Source organism: Aythya ferina (assembly GCF_964211825.1).
Source record: "Aythya ferina genome assembly, chromosome: 2".
NCBI classification, from domain to species: Eukaryota; Metazoa; Chordata; class Aves; order Anseriformes; family Anatidae; genus Aythya; species Aythya ferina.
In genome coordinates this window covers 125,694,603-125,722,568 of record NC_140297.1, presented here as the reverse complement: position 1 = coordinate 125,722,568, position 27,966 = coordinate 125,694,603, and the positions used below count along the sequence as shown (strand labels likewise).

The following is a 27,966-nucleotide window of genomic DNA, read 5'->3' as shown; positions in this document are numbered from 1 at the left end:
ACTATGAATAAATAGGAGCAATTTTTCCCTGTGCTGACTTACTGATTAAGTATTTTTATTTTCATGTATGGCAAAGGAAACTACAAAAGGTAACCATGTCATTTGCAAGACTCCTTAAAAAAAAAAAAAAAAAAAAAAAAAAAGACAAATGCTTTCACTACTCAACTGCCTATCTTGCTAATCAAAGATCATTACTGGAAGTACTGAATGACAAATTGGAAAAAAATGCATGCACAACTATGTGCCCCACCCAAAAAGATCTATTAGCTTCTCTGACTGTTACATGTAAACACATAAAGTGAGAAACATCCAAAGTTTTTACTCTGAATTTAGAGGATAGAGTAAGCTTGGTAATTCAACTTACCAAAACACCTCAAGTTTCCTCTCTTCTAAATTGCAAGCACTACCTTGATAGCAAAACAAAATATATTTCTCAGATAAAAGAGTAGATGTATAGCAGTATCTGAGGGCATCTTACCAAAATAAGATTTTAAAAATTTAGAAATCTTATCTCTGCAATCATGTAACCAAACCTGAAAAACCTTTTCCTCTCTCTCTTTGATGTGGAATCAATAGAAAATAAAAAGGATAGGAGGTAGGATTTACCATACTGCCAGTCATAAAGATTTTTATGTCATGGCTTAAGCCCCATTAATATTAACAGAACTCTTAATTACTGGTAAAACAACTCAACTAGCAGAGACCAGAATAAATTAAGCCATAAAAGGTAGGTTTAAAACAGCTGCTCATTTTTTCCCCAAGATTTTACTGCGTTAGTGTATGCCCACTCTTACAAATTTTCTTTTGTAGTTGCCAAACTAACAAAATGTGATTGCTGAAATTGAGGAACAGCACTCCTCCTGTGTGCAGCAGACAGAAAATCATAAGAGTGAGGTGATTTTTTGGGTGCATGTGGAATAATAGAGGCTCCAGTTTTCATACTGTGGTTCTTCAAGTAAAAACCTGGAATGACTGTAAAAAATAATATAATCTGAGGATGAAAGACAGAATTAATCTCATTGTATATACTACCACAATATCAAAAAGGAAAACAGTTTAATCCAGAATCGTGGAAAAAGCAACTAGAGAAATTGATATCCATAATTATCATACAAGAGTATTTAGGATTTCTATTACTCTCTTAACTCGTAGCACACTTGACTTTTTGGTAGTCATATAGGTTACTGTCAGTTACACTATTTTCAAGCAGTACAGTGACAACTTCAAAAAACATTAATTTCTACAAAATAACAGTAACAATGTTTGCTGTCTCTGATACCTATAATTACTAATATCTTGAGATCAGAGTTTTGCAAACAACACTCTTTCCACTTTATTTTGTATATCTGACAACAAATAATTGGTTATGTTCTCTGTACCTGGTATAGTTATTTCCATTGTTTCTATGTGGCTTTTATGCAATCGAAAAGAGAAATACTTTTAATATAGTCTAAATAGGAAAATGTAATTATAAATATCACAGAATGCTAGAGACAAAGGGTCAGCATATTCCATGAGAAGGGGCCGTTTCTCATAACAACTTAATCCAAATCACCAAAAAACTCTAATACCAGAGAGACTGGCATACCCAGTTTGTTCAAGCTTGAATCCAATAGCTTTGTACGAATATAAGTTATTAGGAACAAATGTTTCTGACTTCCTTCAATTTAAAGCATTTAAAGCCTGACTCTACGTGATGCTGAATGTAGAGAATGGAAGTTTTAGGGCTGCTTCATCATTGCTCTGCCTAAAGCCACTGACTGAGCAGTGGATAAGAAGGGGACTGTTGAAAAAGTTCTTCTCCCTTTGTTGGGGAAAGTCTTCTTATGTCAAAGGCAAATCCTTCAGAAATAAAGGACTGTACTTTACCCTTTCTTTCCGAGCAGCTGTTTCTCACAGACAACATTTGCTACAGTTTTATATCATACTGTGATTGACAACTACACAATAGTCCCACCATTTTCACTTTATGCAATGAAAAAGTGCAGTACTCTGATTAAAGTGGTGAGAGCTTTGCTTGCCACCATCAGCTTAGGTTCACAGGCATGGTTTACAGTGGGAATTAGTTAGCTATCTGTCTGCCAATTTTATATCTGTAAAAATCCTCCCTTTGGTAATTAATTAAGGGTGTTGAATTTTGATCAGGCTTCACAAGGACATAGCCCACTTGGCTGTCCAGTGAATTACACAGACAGATTCAGGGCACTTGTTTCTACTTTTGAATGTAATGACTCTCTGTGCTACGAGGGTGCTGGAACAACAAAGTAATTGGTCTGAACATGATTTCACAGTCCTTCAGAAATGCTCCACAGCCACAACCCCTGCCACCTCCGATCAGCAGCAAATCTGGAGTGGGGCTGTTCATGCTGGCACAGCCAGTCTTAACTGAAACACTTTCATCTTGTCAATAGCATAGTTTTTGAAAATAAATGGAAAAACAAGGTACCTTCTGATTGCAAGAAAGTTCTGGCACAATAGGATTAAAGGAAACACATCTACAAGCCAATGTAATATAATAATGCAACTTTATATTTATACTTTAGTATTATCATGCCTGCATTAAGCAGATTCCCCAAAAACATATCACATTGTATTAACCCTGCAACTTACATGTTTTGTTTGTTTGTTTTTTGTACCTAAAATATTAGACTGGTTGATTATCATGCCTTTAAAAAACAAACAAACAAAAAAGCCAATAAAACCAAAAAATAGCAACAAACATGGTTTATTAAATTGACCATACAAGTACAAAACTCTTCTTTGTTCTTTCACAAATATCTTAGGTTTCTGTTCCCAATCTTCCACCCCTATGGAAGACATTTGAAACAGCAGAACAGTAAAAATGGAGAAGTGAAAGTGATCATTAAAGCACATTCTTTGATGAAAATGCCACCTCTCAAATGTATCTGCACCATGTTATAATGATTTTTTTTTTCCAGTTTGTAAAGGGTATCTTCCACAATGAAGACCTTCTTCCTGGGACATCCTGCTTAATTTCTAGTTTATCAGGAATTAACTTTATTTCAAAAACAAAAGAAAACATAAAACACATCGTTAATAATTCTATGAACCTTAAAAATGCCTAGCTCTTTCATATGCAGTTCTTAGCAGAACAGTTTCACTTGCTGCTGCTCCCCTGTAACAAATACAACTAATGAAGTACATAATGAAGTACAGAATGTCTCTGTGGTATTATTCCTCTTTGGAAAGTGATTTTAAGACTTTGATGTTCAAAGTTCAATAACGTAAAATTCATTTTCAAAACAGTAGGTACTGTATGAGTTCGGGTCTTTTTGAAATGGCAAGTCTTAAATTACCTTCCTGTTGTATTATTCCTAAGAAGCTTTATACTAGTTCAAATTCTTGCAATATCTTCATATTCTATACATACCTGAAACTATAGAACAGGTATTCCAATGAGAATAAAAGTTGTGAAAATTTAGAGACATCTACCATTTTTGTTTTTATTTGTGCTCCTTAAATAACTACAGGAAGAAATAACACAATAAAAATGAGCTGTTTGTTGTTTTTTGTGTTTTTTTTTTTTTTTTTTTTTTTAAAGACACATATTTTCCAAATGCACAATGCATTCCTAGTCAGAAGAAAATAAAATGTTACTACTTTAATTTATGTTAGAATACCATCATTCTGCCCAGTGGGAGTTACAAATAGGTTATGTATTTTCCTAAACATCCAGAAGATGGCCACAGAGCTCCCAACAGCCAGTTTTCCTACATAGCAAACAAAGAATTCTGGTTTTGACATACAGAGTTTGGAACTAAGACCTCCTAAGGCAATCCTGACTAACTTTAGAAAACTCATTCTTATGATTGGTTTAGGCCAGGGAACTTGTAGATAGCTGGACTGTCCAACTCATAGTGCATTACAGGTTCTGTAATAAACTCCATTATTATTCTACCATTATTAATACTGCGGCTTTGAGCATGAACACAGGAATACATATCACCATATATCAACTGACCAGCAGTTAACTCCCATTCACAGCAAATCGGGAGAAGCATATGTTCCCTTGCTGGTGGGTCAAGTCATCTCAGCTGTACGTTCGTTTCCCACAGCAAAACTTCATGCACCAGACAGTTGCCATACTGCTGTTGGCAGGATAGCAAATTACTCATTTACTGCTCCTGTGCCTTTTTGCATCAAGTAGTTAAGGTATATTGAGATTTCCTATTTCACAGCATCCTTGGATTAAAAAGGACAGAAAATGGTTGCTCTGGTTGCAGCAAACAAAACATTTCCCCCCTGATTTGGAAAACGTACACAGGAACCAAACCAGCTCAGACTCTTCTATGTAGGAATATTGTAATAGATATAGATTTGCCATTGAGTGACATAATTGACATTCTTATATTATTTACATACTCTGAGTCACTTTACAGCTTTCAAAATAAGCCCTATTTCCTCCAGTAATAATTCAGTAATTTTTTATTGCCAGTGATGCCACATATCACTATATTATTAAGCAATTATTCATAAAATTATCAATGTATTATTAAGAAACTATGCATAAAATTTCTGTCAGTGTATCCATATTGAGTGAGGACAAAATGCCTTTCAACATCTAGCCATACATGAAAAAGGAAAACAGTGTCATCTACACGGCACCAAATACTAGCAAAGCAGCACACTATACATTAGTACAGTCGTCATCTAGGAAAGATGGGTTTAAACTCTCTTCCCAATGGCAACTTAAATAATAATAATAATAATAATAATAATAATAATAATAATAATAATAATAATAATAAAATCCCCAGGAAAAGAATTTGTGCCCCAGGCATGCAGCATTGTTATATCCAAATTCCTGAATGGTTCCAATGGAGAATACAAATTTCAGGATTAGAGAGCAACGAATCAGTAAATGAATCAGTAAAACAAACAAAATACAAAGAAAGTATCAAATATTATGTCCCAGACACTTTTCTAAACCAAGGTCACATCAGAAGAGAATAATCAGAGAAAGGTGTATACTGCAGTAGGTTAGTTAAAGTGAGTAGCCCAAAACAGCCAGTAGCCAAGGACAGAGCCCACCTTCCTACTACCCCATGAATGCCAACCACTTTTATCTAAGGATTAGAAAGTAACACATCTGAAATGGCAGTCACACAAGTCCCAGTTCCACAATAGCATTAGGGATTTTTTTTTTTTTTTTACCAAGTCAAATACTGTTGCAGAAAAGGCACTATAACTCAGGAAGAGACTCTATTCCTGAAGCTTACAGCACATTGGATCAGAATGGCAAATACCTCAACAAAGGTAATTAAAAATTTAACATCTGTAGGAAAAAAGATACTTATAACTGAAGTCATGGTGATCTCCATGCCACATAAGCCCTATTTTATAAATGAATAGAAATAATTATGTTCACATTCTTCCTGTTTCAATCTCAAAAAAATATCATTATTTTCTATTATTATTCATAGATCACACTAAAAGCAAAAGGATTTTATAAGCAAAAGAAGTATTGGATAACAGCTGCAGTACTGAGATAAAATTATCTTCCTTAAAGGTTTGATTGAGCTTATCTAAAAATGTCGATCTCAAAATAAATCACAAACATTGATCTCACACAAGGATAACATGATTTTAAAGTTCAGCCTGAACAGAAGAAAGAAAAAAGCCTCTACAGAATACTGATGACTAGCTTTTTGGTTCAATTAAGAGAACATATTTACAGCTAGATTCTCAACTGACTGGTTAAGTCATTTTATAGACTAAAGTGTATTTCAGACCAACAGCTATGCATGACTGAAAAATAAATAAATAAATAAAGTATTAAGTCTTAAAACAATGCCACCTGTAAGATGTGACTGATAAAAGTCTAGTAAGATGTCATGCAAGCTGCATTCATAGTTGTATCATTGTCAGAAATATCTCGTTTCAATGGGAAACTTTAGAGGTCTCTGATACATGTTACTGGCATTCCATTAAAGTACATCTTCCATAAGTAGTCTGTAAATCATTAATAACTTTCTATAGTGTAGAATCTTACTAGTAAAAACCCATCCTAATGTGTTTCAGAGACTGCTAAACACACTGAAATAGTTCATGGTGTATATCCATCTTCTCACATCCCACGTACTCACAGGTTCATCCATAAACAGAACATATTTTAGTAGTTTGCTAACATATTCTGATCATTTTTTTGAACTAGTTGTACTGTTATTATGAGAGTTTTACTCTTGTTGCTTATCCTCCTCCCCATAAGATCACACTTGTCTTTCTTAGGCTATATATAAAAAGCAGCTGATTCTCTAACATTATAAGAAGTAACAGTCTGAGATACTCTGGAGGGATTCAGAGCTCTTTCATTCTTGGAGATATTCAAAAGACATCTAGATGTGGTCCTGGTAAACTAGCTCTAGGCAGGCCTGCTTGAGCAGGGGCTTGGACCAGATGACCTCCAGAGGTCCCTTCCAACCTCAACCATTCAGTGATTCTACAATTCTTTATGGTCCTCTTGCAACAATATTTCCTACTAGATTGTTGGAGGCTTTCTAATGTATTGATTCATTGTTGATTACTCCTCTTCCAAACTAAGAAATACAGACTACTTCTTTTTTCTATTGTCTATAGCTAGGTACCATTATTTTGGGGGTTCCCTCAGACTGAGTTGGATGGATTCCCAAATAGCTTTGGTTAATGTTAACTTACTACCCTTCTTCTGACCTTAGAACACCTATTGAATTCAAAGCATGTTTGTTTCTTCCCTCCTAATTATATACACCTGGATTCAACAAGAATCCAAACATTACTAACAAACCATTGGTTAACTCTGTTAAAAGTTTATGTGTAATTATGAAAACATACCCATCCCACAGTAGAATCCATTAAACGTCATGTAATGCTGTTACCATGTGTAATTGGAAATGTCCAATATGCACTCAAGTCCTTAGTTGTTCGTATACAAGATGCAAAGGTACTCACAAAGCAGTCAGACTTCATGCCTGCTTTGAAGTAAACTCTTGCTTATTTAGTCCTTATTTCCCCCCACTCATAACATACATTATTCACTGTATTCCATCTCTTATTATGCATCTTTCCAACCTTAGAGTGGGGATTAAGAGGTCTATTTATGAGAAAGATCCTCACCTATGCAGGAGAGACTCTATTTCCAACTCTGGCCTGTTTTCTTTTTAAAAAGAAAAACAGGCCAGAGCTGGAAATAGAAGAGCATACACGTGAAATGGCATGACACTTCGTATTTAGGATCAGCAAAGGAAGAAGTACGGCAATAAAGAAGAGTGGCCTCTCAATCAAAGAAAATGAAACACGCATAAGGAAAATGCAGCATATTCCTGTTGTTTCATAAACCAAAGCGTCTCCAAAATAATTGACTTGATCGTTCAAAATACACTTCAATGACACATAGGTGATTGGAGAAGCAAATGAAACCCATGTTCTTGACATGGGTTGACCTCTACAAAATGGTATACTTGAGTCACCAAGCTCCAATACACTTAGACCATTATTATGGCAATATTCTTCTGAGGTCTCTCAATTCTCAAAATATCTTTAGCATTGAGTGTGAAGTCTCTATTGTTTTCTTGGATCTACCAGAGTACAGAATTGCTTACATATTGTCTTGATGGTACTTGGGAAGATGATTCCAAATACAAACATGTTGAACATAGGAGAGATGAGACATCCGACTGTCTAAGTCTCACCCTCCAAAGCTTTCAGACAGTTTTAATTTTGTGTGAGGTGCGCGGGTTTCTTTCAAAGCTGAGATCTAGCAGTAGATGAAGCAATAGAAACTAGAGTTTAATTAACAAAGGCTGTGTCATCTGCATAGCATGCAACGAAGTCTGTGGAGTCCTAGAAACTCAGTACAAGGTCCAAAGCATATCTTTACCTTTAAAAATGGAAATGAATTCCAGGACTTAATGGAAAAATCATTTAATTTCAAATGACCCACTTTATATGGCATTCTTCCCTGTTAAAATACTGGAAAATGAAATGTGTTGTAAAGAGCCATGGACAGTATGTTGGGATCCATTTGTTGAGCCCACTGCCTGTCACATACTTCTTGGAAACATGATTAGTATCAAATGTAGCACTGAACTTACAGACCCGACATGCCTGTAGAATCAAAAGCAATGACTTATATGCCAAAAGCAAGTAGTAACACAGACAAAGATAGCTGTGGGACCCTGTCATGGTTTTTGTAAAATTCACCATAAGGAATCATTGGATCTAGCACAGAATGAATTTCTCATGTCTGACTTTCAAAGCCCTGGACATGTCCCTTTGTTGAATCCCTCCACAATATTTGCTATGTGCAAACTCTATTCCCTCTGGAATAATAAGACTAGATTTTATTTTCAAAATTATACCTCTTCTTTTTTTCCAAACTTTTCATATATTTCAGTTTGAATTTTTATTTTTTTTTTATTTTATATCATCCTAATATGGAAGAAATCACAGCAGAGAACAGATTTATTTCCTGAAATTATCTGAAAAGGAGTACAAAGATTGGAAACAGGGACATACAATTTAGAATTAATCTGACACAAATGTTTAAATAATACAACCAAAAAGGCTAAAGTGAAAATGAGTGACAACTATCAAAGAACAAAAATAAAGTCACAAGAAAAGATACTATAAACACACTAGGAGAGGAGGATAGAGTAAAATACAGAACTACTACATCATAGAGAAGGGAAACAAACAATGGATGATACAAGGAAATCTCAGTGTTCAATAGCTTCGCTGCACTGCTTCAGTCTTTACAAAAAAAAAAAAAAAAAAAAAAAAGATTAATTGATTCATTGTGGCCAGATGCTTAATGCTAGTGATTTTGAGATGGGAAAACTACAACCCAAATGAGAGAAAGCTGAAAGATATTCTGATCACTTAGATACACTCACGTTGACAAAATCTTCTGAAATTCACTCTAAAGCACCTAACAAACTAGTTTAAGAAACCTTGGAACCATTAGCAACTGTCTATCATGAATAGAGGACAGTAAAGTGCAAATACCCTATCCTTCTTTAGAAAATAAAATGGGAAGACATGGGGAATTACTAACCAGACAGCTGAAATCTGACAGCAACAAAAATATTTGACAAAATTGTTAAATAAATTTTTTATAGATATCTAATGGATAGGAAAGATGGTAAGAACCAGCTGACGCGAAGTTACCTAGAATAAATCATATATCAGTCTAATTGTTTTCTCAACTTGGAAACTTGCTTAGAGGATAAGAGGAAGAAGTAGGTGTAAAATACTTAATTTATTATAAGACTTTGTCTACTGTCCTAGGTGATAGTCAATTTAGAGAAATACATTCTAGGTGAAATCATTGCTAGGTAGATAAACATCTGGTGGGAAAAATGCACTTACTGAGTAGCTTTCAAGGGCTGGTTGTCAGATCTTAAATGGAATCATGAAGAGGTCTGACAATATTTCCATTAATTATCTGGATGAAGAAATAGAAAGCACATTCATGAAAGTGAATGTTACATCACGTTGCAAGTGAATTAAAAGACCCTGGAGGATAGGAGCAAAATTCTGTATTATCTAGACAAATCACTAGAAAACATCAAGTATTAGCAAGAAATACCAATGAATGAATCATTTGTGACATAAAAAAACCTGACTCCAACTACATTGACCTACATATTCATGTTCAGTCCAAGCATAGGACTCAGAATCACAGAATTATCTAGGTTGGAAGAGACATTAAGATCATTGAGTCCAACCTCTGACCTAACCCTAACAAGTCCTCCACTAAACCATATAGCTAAGTTCAACATCTGAATGTTTTTTAAAGACCTCCAGGGATGGTGACTCAACCACTTCCCTGGGCAGCCCATTCCAATGCCTAACAACCCTCTCAGTAAAGACATGCCTCCTAATATCCAACCTAAAACACCCCTGGCACAACTTTAGTCCATTTCCCCTCATCCTGTCACCAGGCACATGGGAGAATAGACCAGCCCCCACCTCGCTACAGCCTCCTTTAAGGTACTTATAAAGAGTGATAAGGTCGCTCCTGAGCCTCCCTTTCTCCAGGCTGAACTTCTCCAGGCAGAAGAGCTGCAGTGGTTTTGCACTCCAATTAGAAAACTCTTTGGCAAAAAGAGGCACAGAATGCTGCAAACTGTATTTTAAGTATACGAATGTGGGAGCTCAGTGGAACCTACACAATACTCACAAGGACAGAAAAGACGTAGGACTGAAGAGTGGATTTAGGCCTTTATTACTGAACTCTCACCTCTGATTATTTTGTATTTCCAGACAGTGAATAAATAACTCTCCCTGAAACTGAAGAAAAAAAAAAAAAAAAAGAAAAAAAAAAAAAAAAAAAAAAAAACACACGTTGCTTCTGAATCTGTGTTAAGCCTGGTTACAAGATGAAAGGCTTGACTCACACATGTCACAGTAATACTGTCAGGCAATGCTGGGGCTGCAAACCAGAGATCCAGTCAGGAGTTGTTTCAGCTCCTTAGAGGAGAAAATGCAGATAGACCAGTGTATGAGAAATGTATTTGAAAAGTGACCTGTACTATACTGCTATAAGTAATACAAAAATTTCTCAGAGTATAATTCATGTGATCAACCTAAAACATTTGAGAGAGAGGGAATTTGGGCAAACTAGTTTTGGGTTTTTGACCCGACTCTGAAAACATAAAATCTCAAAGTACTTAACAAAACAGATTTTCCATTCTTCGTTCAGCTTTGTTTCTGATATCACCATCTGAAATTTCTTCATTGAATCAAGAAGTGACAGGGATAAAATTTAATGAGAGGATAAATTAAATATTTGTCATTCAAATGTCTCCCATATCCTGGCTCATAGACCACATCATATTCAGTTTTCATGTTCCATGGCTGAGTACTTTTCACACTTTGATAGTTGTTAGTAATGTTTGTTCTCATCAACATACTTCAGACTAACAACATACCTCAGAGCTATTCCTTACGTGAGAATGCTATTTTTAAACACTGCTCCTGTTTCACTATGTCTCTTGAGGGATAAACCTTGAGATTCTTTTTTATAATTGGTTACCAAATTTCAGAGTATTTATTTAACATGTTTGAAATTATCTGATTGACTTTTGAAAACTGTAAGGAATCAATTGGGATCAAGGATATAAAATACCTAATTGCTTTTCAGTAGCAGGTCTGATCTCCATCAGTGAGGTTAAGGTTTGACAAATGGTTAAACCTACCTAACTGTTAACACCCAAAGGAGCAGTCTCACTGCTGCATGTTCCCACCATTTTCCTTACACCAGGTTCTTATGTTTGATTTCTTTATGAGCTAATTCATCTCACTAAGCTGGCAGAAAACCAATGCAAGAAAAAAGGAGGTACAGGGGAAGTAGTTTCAGTCAGCATGCGAGCTGCTAAATTGCCTCAGACATTCTGTGAACCTCCTCAACCAGAATCTAACTGCAGATGTCTATGAACTTTTAACTGAATGGAAGACCACCTTCTTGATATATACTTCCAGATTACAATTCAGGCTGCATGGTTACATTAAAAAACTAAAATCAATCAACTTACTGCGAGACAGATTCTCAAGGGCTTTTCCAAGTTTTTTGCTCTCTTGAAGAATATGATTTAGCTCATCAAAATCATGGTTCTCCGGTTTTGTCCTCCAATCCCATTTAGGATGCTCTATTGACCTTGGCACTAAATATACACAGATATATACATGAAGTTTAGATTTGGTAGTTCATACTCCTACAGCAGAAAAAAAAAAAAAAAAAAAAGCTGCACAATGTGTTTACAAGCTCAAGAATCTTGAGTGGAAATTGCTTAATTATCCTATTTTAACAGCTGGAAATATTTTCTTTGGTCAATGTGAAATAAAAATGAAAACATGAACAAATGCATACTCAGGATGATTATTATGGCTGAATTAATCAGCAAACAGGAATAATTAATGCTAACAATTAAAAATAATAAAAATAATGCAGTAACATAAAAATAAGATTAAAAGGTAGCATATGAAGGTGCTTCAAATACATCAAAATAAAAACGTGTCTTAGGGGTCAGTAAGGAAAAAGGACAAAAATGAACAGTACTTTTGGCTTTTCTGGTCATTTTTTCAAAAAGAAAAAAACATTTTACATAAACCTTTCTAACCAACTTGAAAATAAAAAATCAAAAAAAAAAAATCATAAAGTGTGGCTAGCACAGTCCATAAAAACAGTGAAACAAAACATATCACTATTACTCAAGCTGTATAGCCTTTATTCTGACAGAGTAAATAAACAGAGTCTGTGGGAAGTGCAGTCCTGAGCTCAGTCTTCTACATGTTACCTATAAACCAAAACCTTTGACTCAATTTTAAAATAAGTTTCTCAACTGCAATAGCTAACCTCACCTGCAATAGCTGAGAAAAAGAGGATTTCCATGAGGTGTTTCAGACTCACAATACTCAGAGTTGCACTGACCAATGTGAGCATTTTAACAATTTTTAGAAATTAAAGCAAAAGTAACTCTATGTCTGGAACTACCTTGTCAACCAAATGAAATAGTTGAGTTGTCTCACAGCATAACCACACTGAGAAATGCACATGCTGCCATGAAGATGATGATGTTTTGTCCACATTCCCAACAGAAAAAACAGCTGCATTTATCAGTGGTTGATCACTACTCATTTAAAAATAACTTCAAAAACAAAACCTACAAAGATATGTCCAATATATTCTGGTCAGCTTTGAAATTTTTATTTTCAATTTTGACAGCTGTCAACTAATCTATGCTTACAAACTTAATTTTCATTAAACACTAAAAAGAAACTTGCCGACTCCTGTAAGACTGCAACAACAACAACAACAAGTGGAATCCTATGATCATTTGTAATTTCAAAGTACTTTTATGATGACATGGAGAAATTACTCTAAGACTTCAAGTTCTGGTAGCTATTGCAAAATATGTTAAATAAGTGCTGCTATTGAAATCTGCCTTATTCCTGACTGCCCTATCTGCAAATACCGAATCTGTTCCACTTTGGATCAGCTCCAAAATGGAAAGTTGAAGTTCATTCAATAGCCAGATTAGGAAAAGGACAATATTATGTTTAAGTCCTTCTGTCACATTAGAATAGAATAGAATAGAATAGAATAGAATAGAATAGAATAGAATAGAATAGAATAGAATAGAATAGAATAGAATAGAATAGAATAGAATAGAATAGAATAGAATAGAATAGAATAGAATAGAATAGAATAGAATAGAAAAATGTGATTCCCTTTACTGTAGACATACACCAAATTTTCAATAAACTGGACATCTATACAGAGTCTGATAACCCAGGGTTTCTTCTGTAACACCGACTCAGGAACCTGAGTATACCTGAGTAGTAGGAATGTGAATATATTAGACTGCAATTACAGACATTCTCAAAAACAGAAGACAAAGGAGGTTTTTAAAAGGACATACACAGTAAAGAGTAGGATGAAAGAGACACAGGAAGTCTCAGAAAGGAGAAGGGAAATTGGAGTGAAAATGTAAGCCTGGTTCTGCTTTGTCTTCAAAAAAGATGCCATGTATTTCCTTCCGAGGACTGGCAATAACAAACGATAGTGGTTTCTAGTGAACAGAAAGAGTCCTTAACATATTAGGATGGTGACTGGCCTCTACTCAGATGGACAGCTTTAGAATTTTTATTATTACTTTTGAAAGTCAATCATTTACCTTATGATTCCTTGTTTTATGAAGCACAACATTCATTAAAAGTTATGTAAATTTCTGAGTGACCAAAAATTCCCTCCATTCATAAGTAACTTCAACTAAACAGCACAATTTCAGTATTTTTCTTATTTTTCTTAGTTACAGAAAACAAAATGTTCCTTTTAGTATTTTTCTAAACTTTTCAAACTTCTACTAACTCTAAATACAAATATTTAGTAAACTAGCAAAGAAATTCTACATTTATTCTAGTTTTACTCACTTTAGTTTCATACTGAGATCACATGTGCTTTTATTGCCTACTTTTTCAGCAATCTCACCTTCTCCCTTCATTGTACAAACAATATATTCTATACCATCACTCACTCTAACCTACTTACTACCAGTTTGACAGAATTTTCTTTCTGTGTACAACACTTTACTGAATTCACCATAGTACAGAAACTTCACAGTACCACCAAAGTAAAAGCAGAAAATAATTTCATACAGTAAAAACAAGTACAAATATAGCCAAAGCTTAGAGCTTCCAAGCTGCAGAAAATTTCAACAAGTTGGAATATTATACCATGTCAATTTGAAAAAAGTGACGTTTTTCAAAATACCAAAGGATAGATTTTTTTGAGAAACCATATAATTTCACAATAAAATTTGTCATGGGACCCATGACAGATGATGAATGAAACAAACATCAGTTACACTCAACAGCTGTGGAGCTTCCAGGATTAGCAATTGATTGATATATGAACCAACCTGCATCAGGAACATGAGAGTTTCATTACTTTGTCCTTGGAAAGTAGGGAAACTTGCCCAAGAGATGATGGTCTGGTCCCTACTTACAGGGAAACGTTCCACAAACACCAGAAGCTTGAATTGTCCTGCATCTCCCTGGGATGGTGGGATGGGATGGATGGTGGGAAAGCATTCAAAAGCCTAGTAGAAATTTGCTCTGTTTGTTGGTCAGTACAGTCTGTGTTTCAATGAACCATTTTGTATTTTGATGAAAATGTATCAAAACAGATATCCTGTCATGGAACACTTCTGTTTCAACACTTACTCTGTTGAGCCAAAACTGAGGGGGAAGAAACGCAGAATTAGATCTGACTGAAACTTTTATTACTTCTAGAAGACACAGTTCTTTTTACTTACCTAGTCATCCACATAATGAGTGGATACTAAATTCTGGTCATTTTAAGTAAATGGCTTTATGTGAAGCATGCAGAACTGTATAAGCATTATATGACCCTTCCTTGATGTCTTTTGAAATCATAGAATCATTAAGGTTGGAAAAGACCTCCAAGATCAGATGGTCCAACTGTCTCCCAACCACCAATATCACCCACTAAACCATGTCCAACCTTACCTTAAACAACCTCCCCAGGGACAGTGATGCCACCACCTCCCTGGGCAAACGTTCCAATGCCTGACTACTCTTTCTGAGAAGAAATGTCTCCTAACTTCCAACCCGAACCTCCCCTGGTACAACTTGAGGCCATTCCCTCTCATCCTATTGCTAGTTACCTGTGAGAAGAAGCCGATCCCCATCTCCCCACAACTTCCTTTCAGGTAGCTGTAGAGAGCAATAAGGTCTCCCCTGAGCCTTCTCTTCTCCAGACTAAACAACCCCAGTTTCCTCAGCCACTCCTCATAAGACTTGTGTTCCAGGCCATTCAGAAGCTTCAGAGTCATTCTCTGGACAAATTCCATACACGATCTTCTTCTGTATGAAGTCCATCATACATCATTAACATCTGTATCTCTTTTCACATTTAGTAAAATCCATTCATTAAATGTGAACCTTCTTCTTCCCTTTTTTTATACTCACTCATTCCTCAAAATCATGTCAGATTTGCTATGAATTCTGTCATAAATCACCTGACCATTATTTTCTATTGGATGATAGTACAAGATCAGTATTGTTTTCATCTACATATACCTGTCTTTTCAAAACATAATTTGCAGACAGAATCAGACCAATGACTCGTTAAATTCTCCAGTGGTAGGTTCATGGAAAATTAATTCCTATCATACGGCAAGAGGCCACTTACTCATGCACATATCTGCTCATTGCAGGAGAAAAGTCCTTAGACTAGATGCTATATTTCACTAATACATAGTATGTCGACCATACATCCCCCCCCCCCCCCAAAAAAAATAAAAAAATATAGGTGTTATTGATTGTAAAATTACCCAGGTATTTAAATCTTGTAAGAGCATTCAGATGAAACTGGTTTACACAGTAGCTGGATATTAAAAGGCTAAGTGAATGATGGCCTACAGTACTAGACAGACCACAGGCAATTAGAAACATACAACACTGTAAATGGGATATGGAAACCTGGAAAGAGAATGGTGAACTGAAGCAGAGTAAAAGAATGATCTGTGATCTGATTTAATATGAAAGTGGTAAAGAGATCAACCTAATTTACCTGAGTTGCTTGCTGGGAAGCAAGTCTGTTTCACAAATTACTTAAAAGTTTAAAATTTATTATTCTTCAAATACAGAATGTCATCATCCAAACATTTAATTAAACACACACACACACACACACACACTGAGTTCTAGCCTCAGGACTCTTCCCTTGCCATACAAGAGTAGAAGCTTAAACATGCTTTTACAAACAAGTACTCAGATCCCTAAGACACCAGGCTTTCCTGTTTGTTTCAGGTGCAACTGAGATCATAGCAGTCAGAAGGAGAAACTGGAGGAATCTCTGCAGTAAAAAAGTTGAATGCATTAGAGAGATCTGTGCAGGAATAATATGAACACTGCAGTCAACATCAGCTTTGCTGAAGGTAAAAATATTTACTAATTAAATAAATCAATTCTCCTGGTGTTTTCAAAGATTCCTATGAACTGACAGTTCTTAGCCCTGAATAAACTTACAAGTTCAGGATCATTTCAGCAAGACAGTCAGACAAAGTTCTGCAACAGAACCTCTTACAACTGATGGAATCCATTAAATTCTGGTTTTGTTTTGGCAGCTTTGGGGAGGCATTTTAGGTTATCGAGTGTGCTTGTAGGAAACGTGGGGAGAGGTTTGCGGGATTTTTTGTTTGTTTATTTTACACAAATCAGGGAATAAATCTTTAGCTCTCAGCAGACCACAAATATTCCATGTCTTAGGTAGAGTCCTTACTACCTCTTTGAAGAGGTTTTGGGAACAACTTACGTTGAGTCCCAACAATGTTTTGAGGTACAAACTGAAGGCATAAAACAGATAGAACATGTTGTGGAAGTCTGGACAGCATAATGAATTACTGCTGAACATGATTGCTTTCCACTGATCTGAGTGGCTGAAAGGACCACGGATTATGGTGTAAACCCAGCAAAAAAGGTCAGTATTAATTTGGTTGTTGGCAGAAAATAAGAGAAGCAAGATACGACAAAAAGGCACATTGCTGTGATCGCAATTAAAAAGATGTAGTTTATATTCACAAGAAAATTGATTATGTGCTTAATGTATTTTCAAAAAGTTGAATAAAGATATTTTCAAGGGTGAACATTTTGTGACAATAACACAAGTACTCAAGGTTTACAACAGTGCTATGGATTAAAAAGGGAAAGGGTATAAACAGGAAAGCATGGAATCAGAGGCTGGAAAGGATTTCTAAAATCATAGAATATTCTAAGTTAGAAAGGACCCACAAAGATCATTGAGACAGCTCACTCTGCACAGGACCACCCAAAAATCAGACCATGTCATTTTTGTTGCCTCTTTCACTGCACACCTCTAAGAAGAATTTGGTATGTCTTCTGTATACCCTCCAATGTGACAGTTGGAGATGACAATGACCTTTCTCCTTAGCATTCATCCGAATGGACAAACCAATGTCCTTCAGCTTTTCCTTGTACTTCACGTGCTCTAGACCACTAATCATCTTGGTGCACCTCTGGGGGACTTGCATCAGTGCCTAGTGTGACATACTCCAGATGCCATCTCAAAAGCATCAAACACTGCCGGCTACACTTGCTAATGCAGCCCAATATGCAGCTTACTTTTAGTGCTGCAAGAGCACATGGCAACAGATGTTTTGTATTTAAGTTCTTGTTCACCAGCACCCCAGGTCCTTTTCTGCAAAGCTATTTTTAGCCATTCAGACATCAGTTTATACTATTGCAAAAGGCATCTCCATCCAAGATGCAGGATTTTGTGTTTGCCTTTATTGAACAACATGATGCTCCTCTCAGCCTACTTCTCAGCCTGCTGAGGTCCCTTCTTAATAGCAGCCCTGCCACCCAGAATACCAACTGCTTCCCACGATTTGGTCGAATCTGCGTGCATTCAAGAAAACATGCTATCTCATCGTCCAGGGCATTAATAAAGACTTCTAAATAGTATTGGTCTCAGTACTGGTCCCCTAAGCATGCCACTAGTGATAGGCTTCCAGCTGGACTTTGAGAAATGGCACGGAAGTTACTTGACTCACACCGCTGAGTCTGAAGCACAAGCACTGGGAGGGAAGAAAAGAATATAAAGTATGATCACAGGAGTAACTCACACCACTCTTGGCCATTGTTTCTGTAAATTGCTGTTACCCAGAACACACTGCAGATTATGAGTGACTGTCCCCTTCTATGAATGTTCCTGTTTACACCTGATTTTGACCTGTTGAGCTTTTCCATTGATTCCACTGAAGCCTGGACTTCCCCAGCTGGCTTTTTATGGGAAAAACAGAAAGTTTTCTATTGCAACATACTGTTCTCACCTAGTCCACTTTATTATGCTCAAAGTTATTTAAAAGGTGTGGCTATTATAAATAAGAACTTTAAAAAGCTAGAATACGAAACAATAAAATATAACTTCTAAATTTATTTTGGATAACAAATATTGTATACTTACATGTTTACAAATGTATACAATGTTTACATGTATACAAATACTGTATACATATACATGCATACATGTACTATATATATATATATATTATATATATATATATATATATATTATTTTGTGTAAAAATCCTAAAGCTTAAAAACTAAATCTCTTTAATAGCCAGTATACAGAAACCACTGTATTTCATTAAGACTTGTTGCCTCTACTTTTACTGCTTCTATTTTACAGGTAATTGACAATATTCCCTTTAGTCATTCAATTTCTCAACTGCCTTTTCTTTCAGCATACATTTAGCAACTCTCAGAACAGTTATACCTGTTTCTGCTGACACTGTCCCCATATCTTGAATGGTATCTGTTTGTAATTCATGGTTTTGCATTGCCTTACCCACAGAAAGAAGCTGTTATTAGGATCAGTATCAACAGAACATATTTTACACATACAAAATGGCAGTGCAAACTAACACAACAGATCAAAACTGGTATCTGAACACAAACTTCTGCATGACACCCAGATATTTTTCTGTCTTCTGTATCTATCTAGAGTTCTATTCTATCTATAGATGACAACATAGGGTATTATTAAAAATTCATAATGCCAATGAAATTAAAGCAAGGCTCGAACTCTTCTAATGTGCGTATCTAGTCATTTCAACAGCTCACAGTTCACTTCACATTTTAAGCCTAATTCAACTGAAAAAAAGAAAAACAGACTATGGGTTTAGAAATATGCATAAATTAATAATGTAGTGAAGCTTACATGACTTGGACTCTGGTGACGGTGGAGAGATGTTGGACACGGCAAGGTCACTCTTTGACTTTTTAGGCTTCTTTGCATTTACTTGCCAGGGTTTATCATAACTTCTGAAATCTCTCCTTGTTCCTTTATTTTCTGTTAAAAGAATAATATCGGGCAATTATAATATTTTTAGGGTCATTTTTCAAATCCTTCATAAACAATTAATCCAGAAAATTCTAGTCTTATCAATGTAAATTGAAGTCAGCTCTTTTTGCACATGATAAATCTCATATATTTCTCCATTTTCCTAAACACCAAAATTGAGAAATTCATTAATGTTTTTTAACTTAAAAACACATCTTATTTTTTGTTAGGGAGAAGTCTTTACCCTCTGTTTGTTCTGTAACATTTGACTGCCTATCCTTAAAACTTTAAATTGTATATAAATAAAAAGTTAATTTGTCAAGCAATTGACTACAAACAACTGTTGCAGATCTATTACAGTCTGAAACAGATCATCAGTCAATTTTTAGATACAAACCCAAAATTCTAAGAAGAGCTTGTACCAGAACATCAAAGTTAGAATTTCTACTTTAGAATCATAGTGAATATTATTTCAGATTTGTTTTTAATGCCTCTGAAGATCTCCAGTCATAAATAATTCACAGTGGAGTTCACAATATAGTGATAGCATCGTAAGTGCTGCAATGATAGCTTGTTGTTCTTGAAAATGTGGGTAGTAAAGGAAAAAAAAAAAAAAGAGCAAAGCTCGATAGAAGCTAACTTTCACACCCATATTCATTATAAGTGTACTGCTGGCTACCAGCTCAGCCTATGCACGTGAAATTAATTCAATATGTACTGAACAAACAGGATTTATTGTACATGTCCAAAACCACAGAGTAACACCTCCTTAGTATGAACATGTACATCCAAGAAATAATCTAGGAAAAGTGTAGGAAAACTATAGTGGAGACTATCCCTTTCCAGCATACAGAACATACCTGATGTTTCACTCTCTGCCCAAAGGGCAGCAGAGCCAGACAATGTTCTCTGAAGCTGACTGCGGTTTCCTTGTTTGGATTGAAGATGATCAATTAGAAATGGGATTGGCTGGTCAGGTGTCTCTGTTATCAGCTTTGTCATCAACTCCTTTAGAAAATTTAGACAAAAAATGAAAAATTAATGGCATATTGCACCTAACCTTATATTTACCAAGGTAGAGGACCATTAATAAAGGAAAAGCCTGTCTGCAGGTTTTAAAAAAACAGCTGGTAACATCCATCTCCTCAAACTAATGCTAGCTTTGCCCAATGAAGTGATCACATCTGAAATTATTTTAGCTTGTACATACATTTACCTGGTGTAATTTACACAAAAATTTACACAAATAACTTCACCACTGCTACCTGTCAGAATTTACCCAGAACAACCTATTCATTCAACCATTCAGAACAAGAACCTTTTCAGAGTAGTGAGTAGCTCTTCCCTGACCCACATAGCCAAGTTTCTTCTGCATGGAAGTTGGAGGGTTCATCCATTGTTTAATTTCACCCAGACGTGAAATAGTGAATACACATTCATACCTGTGAACTTCAAGGTCTGATCAAACTGAGACAGCTATCTTTTAAAAGAAGTCCTCCAAAAACTTTACTGTATAGGCACAATCAAATATTTTATTACGATGGTCCACACATGGATACAAAACCAACATAGGCAGGAAACCATTGCAACCCTATGTATGCTGATACTTCCTTACTGCTGATACTTCCTTAGTGCTGGCCTCACAGGGTTGGAGAAAGAGAAACAGTCTCTATTTGTTGCTCAAATTCTTCCTGGCTCCCTACACATGAAACACAGATTAGGAATTTAGAAGGAAGATGCAGCTCTGTGCTCAGCACATGTTCTGAGTGGAAATCAATGACTAAAGTGGGGGGGTGACCCTGAAATACACACAATTCCACAGGAGGAAAAAAAAAAAAAAAAAGAAGAAAAAAAGAGAAAAAAAAAAAAAGAAAGGGAAAAGGGAAGAGGGAAAAGGGAAAAGCTCCACTGAAGTCAACGAATTACAGCAATATACAACAAAATAAGGAAAAAAAAAAAAAAACAACCACTCAAGTTATTAAGAGCAAAACAATCAAGTTATTCAGAGCATTATCATACTGGAACAGCTTGTTTAGAGAACTTATGGAAGCCTCATCATATGAAGAGTTCAAAGTAAGGTTAGATGGGACTATGAGCAACCTGATCCAGTAAAGGATGCCCCTGCCACAGATGATCTTTGAGGGTCCCTTAAAGGGACCTTATGATTCTCTAACATATCTGCAAACATAAATCTTACCAGAACTTCCACAGACTTAAGTTTCTCTCTTCATCATTTCCATACAGTCATTTAATGAACAATTTTTCAAATATTACTAATTACTTGCTATTACCATCAGTTAGTTGTGTTGGAAGAAGTCCATTAAGAGTGAGAATAAACAAAATGTCTGTCAGTGTTCAAGAGGTATTTGGATAATACCTCAATAATATGCTTTAACTTTTGGTTAGCCCTGAAGTGATCAGGCAAGTGGCCTTGATAATTTTTGCAGATCCCTTCCAACTGAATTATTCTATTCTATTCTAAACAAACAAACAAACAAACAAAAGTGCAGTACTGGTAAGATGCACTAAGTTATATGCCAAGACTTTCTATTCTTTTTATTCAAGTAGTAGTATAAAGAATTAGGTATAGGTGAAAAATGAAACAGAAGTAAGATTTCCATTTCAAACAGAGAAATCAGATTTCAGAAAACAAAAAGTAGAAAATATCTCAACTTAAAAACATTAAATGAGGATTATCTGTGATTTGATTTTTGACAACTATCTACAGTGAACCTAAAAAGGTGTAACTAAATCTAGACTATCTCACACCAAGGTAGGAGAAACCCTCTGACATATATCATACAAGAAAAATCCAGAAGTTGGAGTAATTCATCTTTTGGTTGCTTAGCAACACTCTAACAGCAAACCTTTTTTTTTCTCTGCCAAAATGCAAAATTAGCGACAAGTGGAAAGATGTAATCTTGTGCTTGTAATGGGCCACCATAGCAGCAGGAATTCCACTGCAGAGGATTCTATTACAAAAGGAAAAGTAAATTTTTTAATTTTTTAAGAGATGCATGGGTGGCAATGTTAATAATACACTACAAAATTAATGTAGCTCTAGAACAGACAATATGGAGATGCCTACATGTCAATATACAACCAATATTACTCGATTGTTATTATTATTGACTTACTCGTCATAGTAAGAAATGGTCTCACTATGGAGATGGAGAAAAAAAAAATTACGATCCTTCTTTATAAAGAATCTTCATAAAATGAAAACAGTAGACAGATTAAAAAAAAAAAAAAAATATCTATGTGGCATCAAAGGACCTAGCTCCATTCACTCAGACCTCAACCTATGCTCTCCAAGCTTGTGACAAGTGGAAGGATAATACTCTTGCCATCCCTAGCAAGCAGGCAATTACAAGGAAATATGTTATTTGCCTGTGTTTGGCTAAGACACAGCATGGAGGAAAAATTTCACACAGGCAATAACTGTACTTAGCACTCAACTCACATTTTATGTAAAAACCTCATTTCACCTCCAATGAAGTGTATAGTACAGTTAAGGAATGCCTACATTAGGGGAATTCTCATTTTACCACCATTCCCTATTAAAAGGGAAACTGTCTTAAACTTCCATTCAAATTATCTGAAGTTCATTTGATGCTCTCATCTGTTGCTTAGATGACATCTTAATAGACAGCAAGATAAATGTACGCCATGGTATTCTAAATATACTCTCACAATTTTAAAATAGTTCAAAAATGATGACAAAACTGAAGTTATTAAATAGAAAAACTAAAGTGTACAACAAGTTACAAAAATAAAAATTCCTTTCTAGTTAGCAGCAGTCTCATATGACTCACAATGTGCTAAGTTCTCAAACACACATAAAAAAAGAAAATAGACCAACATTCTCAATGAAGCCGCCTCTGCATTAACAGCAGAATAAAAATGGCACAAGATAATTAAAGCTGGGATCCATTTCTTATGAAAAATTCAACAGATAAGTTTCAACTATGCATAAAAAAAGCAACACAAGATGTTTTTACATGTCTAAAAATATTAACTACACTTTCTGCGTTTCTAACCCAAATTCCTACATTTTTTTACTTTTTCCCAATTTCACCTAATTAAAAAAAAAACAAACAAACAAACAAAAAAAAAACCTGTTGTCTACCTTTACAACATGTTTTTCTATATACAGTATATCTTATGACAATGAATACAAAGTAAAAGTAATGGCAGATTGGGTCTCCCTGATGCCATCACACTGATCACAACTGTCCATCACACATGATCTCTTTTCTCCTATCTTCTTTCCACTGCTACATCTTCATTTCAATCTATGTCTTTTTCTCTTCTCTATCAGTGGGACTCTCCTCAGCATCTATCTCCCTTCCAGCTGCGTAACGGGTGAAGAAGACTGTTCGAAGGTATAGTCAAAACCTGTGTACTCATGAGATGGTGAAGAAAAAAAAAAAAAAAAAAAAAAGAGGTGAAAGGGAACTGCAAGATTGCTACAGACTACAGCACTAGGGTGAAGACATTAATTTCTGCTGCTTCCCCATTGTACTGCCCCAAATCAGGTTCTGCCCTGACCAGAATGAGAACAATGGGCAGAAAGGTGATACAAGCTCCAGAAACACTTGCAGTCAATTTTTCCAAGGATGTTAACTTGTAATGCACTAATCAATAATAAAATGAGTTATGTATACTTTCTTCTGTAATTTTACATTTATATACTTTTGCATTCTCTAATTCTACTAAACTATATATGCTAGACTGTTTTAAAAAGTTATGGACATTTCCAAGACAGATATTCATGCACATATTAAAGAAGGCTGCAAAAGATCTTGGGGTGCAGGGGAAGGGTCCAAAGTAGTGAGTTAATATATTTAGTATATTAATTCTTTATAAAGGGAATAATTGCTCACTAGTGTGCTGTCCTGATGCCCTCTATTAGTTATTCACTGCAGGCTCAAATTTTAATTTCCCTGTGACTGTCCATGCATTTAATACAAACGAAACAGTCTTCACAGTCTATTAATCATAGGCCCAATTACAAGAAGGTTCTAATTAGCTATGTCTAAATGTACCTACCAGGTTATTAAGTTAATTAAGAGACATTCTATCTTACACTGTAATTGATAACAGTAACTACACAACAATCACAGGTTTTGCTTTTAACTATATAGACATCTACAGCCTACAGTACAGCACGCACAGATTTTGTCTGTACTGTGTTCTTACTTCATGGTTTAAATAAGATGTTTAAAGTAGTCAGAGTGAATTGCCCTTGAAAGACGTCTGTCTCTCTCCTGATCAAATAAAGAGACTAGGTGGCTTAGCTTGATCTTCAAGGTTTGGGTGAGACTCAGTTCAAAATTAAAACAATTAAATACAATAGCCTTCACACAGATGTTAGTCAATGAAGTCAAGAGAACGTAGAAAGTTGCTCAGTTGACTAGCCAGTGTATGTCTGATTAGGATAAGAAGAATTGCTCTCCAGGCTCTACTTGATTATTTATCCATTGACCACAATGGAGTTTAGATGCTTAGAAGATATGCAGACATATAAATTTAGCCTTGGTAATCATTTCATGGCAGGCTGTAAGTGAACAAATAAGATAATAAAACTAAGTGAAAATCTGTGTAAGGAAAGTAATTTTAATAGATAGTTCTAGTGATTGAAACATTTGTTCTCTAGAACCCCTTTCTGATTTGTACAGTAATAACCCAATAAATTTTTAAAAAGCAACCAAGGGGTAAAATTAAATTTTGCAGTTCTTAAATGAGAATGGAAAGGTAATCATCACTGCTTCTACCACAAAAGGTTATGTTCTACAGAAATAAAGGAAAAATACCAGCTTTCTTCTTTCAGAAAATAGCCAGACCTTAAACCTTCTTGAGCAATTCAGAATAAAAAACAAAACCAACCAACCAAACAAACAAAAACTTATGGAATATATTCAAAACAGACTTCAACGTATTTTAAGCACTCATTAAATTATCACCTCTCTATGAAATAAATTATTCAACACAAAGCAAATCCCTGCATAAATATGGTTCATGTCCCTGCACCATACTTGTTTCAAACGAATAGAGTCAGAAGAACAGTTGAGAGGAAAGCCCTCCAGGATTAATAGTACTATTTATTCAGCCTGTTTGCAAAAAATATTCAGACATTTACCAACCAACAAAAACACCTCTTTCTTTACTCAAAGCTTCAACACCAGCCATTTCAGCCCTACCTGTGCAGATGAATTCAGAATTGGCACTACGTATCATGGCACACACTCCACACAGAAATTAGCTTCGAAATACAACTAAAGAGAAAGTGCAAAGATTATATCACAGTCCTCAAAGTACTGATGGAAATCAAATTCCCCCAAAGGTGGTACTGTTAAGGAAATCCACAGCATGGTAACATTTTCAGACTTAGAATAATATTATTCTAAGTCTCAAGCTGATTTTTTCATATCTCAAACCAGGTCCCAATATACAAAACTGTTAAACTTTTGGTTTGTGAAATGACAGATTCTGAAAAAAATAAAATAAATCACTGAATAAGTAGAAGTCCTCCTTAAATGTTCATCTATTAATTACCTTTACCAGTTCCATAACAAAAGATCAATTCCTGGTGCTATGTTACTAACCATACATTTAGGGAGTCTCTGGAGAACAGAATGGACGCAGCATATACCATCCACTACAAACTCTGCAAACCACATCATGAATTCCCTCGGTTGGATGAACTAGCCCTGTCTAACATAAATCCAACTCATGCACATAGCATTTGATAAAATATGCATCACTGATCTTACTTAATCATCCAGAAACAAAAACCTTTTGCATGTATGAGGTCTGGTGGACAATTTCAAAGTTCCACTGAGTAATCTCATAATAGTTTATCAAACTCCACCATGCAGGTTGTAGCATGTGCAGTAACAGCAACAGCAGTCGCCAAGTGCCGAGAAGAGAGGAGCTCCACAGAGGACCTAGGGGTCCTGGTGGACAACAGGTTGGCCACGAGCCAGCAGTGTGCCCTTGTGGCCAAGAAGGCCAACGGCATCCTGGGGTGCATTCCTGTTCCACTCTGCCATGGTGACGCTACATTTGGAGTACTATGTCCAGTTCAGAGCTCCCAGTTCAAAAAGGTAGGGATCTTCTAGAGAGAATCCAAGGAGGGCCACAAAGATGATTAAGTGCCTAGAGCACCTCTGATATGAGGAAAGGTTGAGAAACCCAGGTCTGTTCAGCCTGGAGAAGCCTGAGAGGTGATCCAATCAATATTTATAAAGTGCTGGAGAATGGACCGGTTCAGCCTCTTTTCAGTGGTGTGCAGCAAACAGACAATGGGCAATGACCAAAAACTGGAACACCAGAAGGTCCACACAAACATGCATAAGAACTTCTTTACAGTATGGGTGACAGAGCACTGGAACAGGCTGTCCAGAGAGTTGTGTATTCTCCTCTGGAGATATTCAAGACCCGCCTGGACACTTTCCTGCTCAACCAACTAGAGAGAATCTGCTTTTAGCAGGGGTGTTGGACTCAATGATGCCCAGAGGTCCCTTCTAACCCCTACGATTCTGTCAGTTCCCAGGGGGAGGCTGATGGTGTTTCTGAGCCCCGGCACTGTGGGTGCTGTGGGTGTGGAGGTGCTGGCCAGCAGGTGACTGGTGTTGTGAGAGGTCCAGGCAAGAGCAGCACAGCCGTCAAAACACACGGCCAGTTCAAAGGGCAGAAGGTCGCATGACACCTGCCCCCAGGGAGCACCAGCACCCAGAGAGGGGGGTTGGTGCAGTTCTCATGGAAGGGTGCTCAGCTCTCCAGCAGGCATGGGCTGCAGCCCTGATGGAGGTGCAGACATGGAGGGCATGGCTTTCTGTCTAGCGCTCGCCACTTCTGTTGCTCTGGCACCCAATAGGACCTGTCCAGCAATGCAGATGGAGCTGCAGGCAGTCCACACGACCACCCAGCTCTCAGGCTGTGGGTTGTGCCTGGTGCTGCTCCCTGGGATGGAGGGCAAAGCACGCATGTGAGGTTTGCCCAGATAGATGAACTGCTCTGCCTGGTGGCCACACATCAGGAAGAGTCGGGGAGACTGAAGAGTATCTCGGAGTCTGAAAAGGTCAATGCAGCCTTCTCAGGTAAGTACATGCCAACCTGGCACAGCCACCACTGAAACAGGCTTGGCATCTGAAGAGCATCAGGATGAAGGCAGCAACTTGAGGGACACTGAGGAATGGAAGCAAGCTAATGCATGGAGCTGGAGGAAGAGCCCCATCTGCCTGCTCAGCTTCCACTACCAAGGAGGCATGAGGCTCAGGGTGGGGCAGGTGAGGCATGCAAAAAGAGGGAAGAAGAAGCATCTGTGCAAGTTCACCCTCCGAGGTCAGATCAACAGAGGCCTCACAGCAAGTGTAGCATCAAGACCAGTGCCATGTAAAAATAGCAGTGGGTTGTAGTCAGTGGTAACTCTTTCCTCAAGGAAACAGAGGCTCCCATCTGCAGGCCAGATCCTCTTCACAGAAAAGTTTGCTGTCTCCCTGGGGCTCAGATCAGGAAGCTTCTGAGCATAATACAGCCTTCAGAATATAATCCACTCCTCTTTCAAATGA

At 36.4% G+C, this 27,966-nt stretch overlaps 1 protein-coding gene across 4 annotated transcripts in view; it reads right to left on the bottom strand.

Moving 5' to 3' along the window:
- The window catches only part of LOC311433186 (uncharacterized protein C8orf34 homolog), a 170,267-nt gene that overhangs the window by 112,939 nt on the left and 29,362 nt on the right, over window positions 1–27,966 (bottom strand). For 3 of the 4 annotated variants that reach the window (XM_084512074.1, XM_084512075.1, XM_084512073.1), the window contains exons 2-4: window positions 20,251–20,398; window positions 19,268–19,399; window positions 11,535–11,663 (exon numbers count right to left, since the gene is read on the bottom strand). In XM_084512074.1, coding sequence (XP_084368200.1) covers window positions 11,535–11,663; window positions 19,268–19,399; window positions 20,251–20,398 — 409 coding nt within the window. The remainder of the gene's footprint in view (window positions 1–11,534; window positions 11,664–19,267; window positions 19,400–20,250; window positions 20,399–27,966) is intronic. The other variant, XM_084512076.1, reaches the window with a different exon arrangement.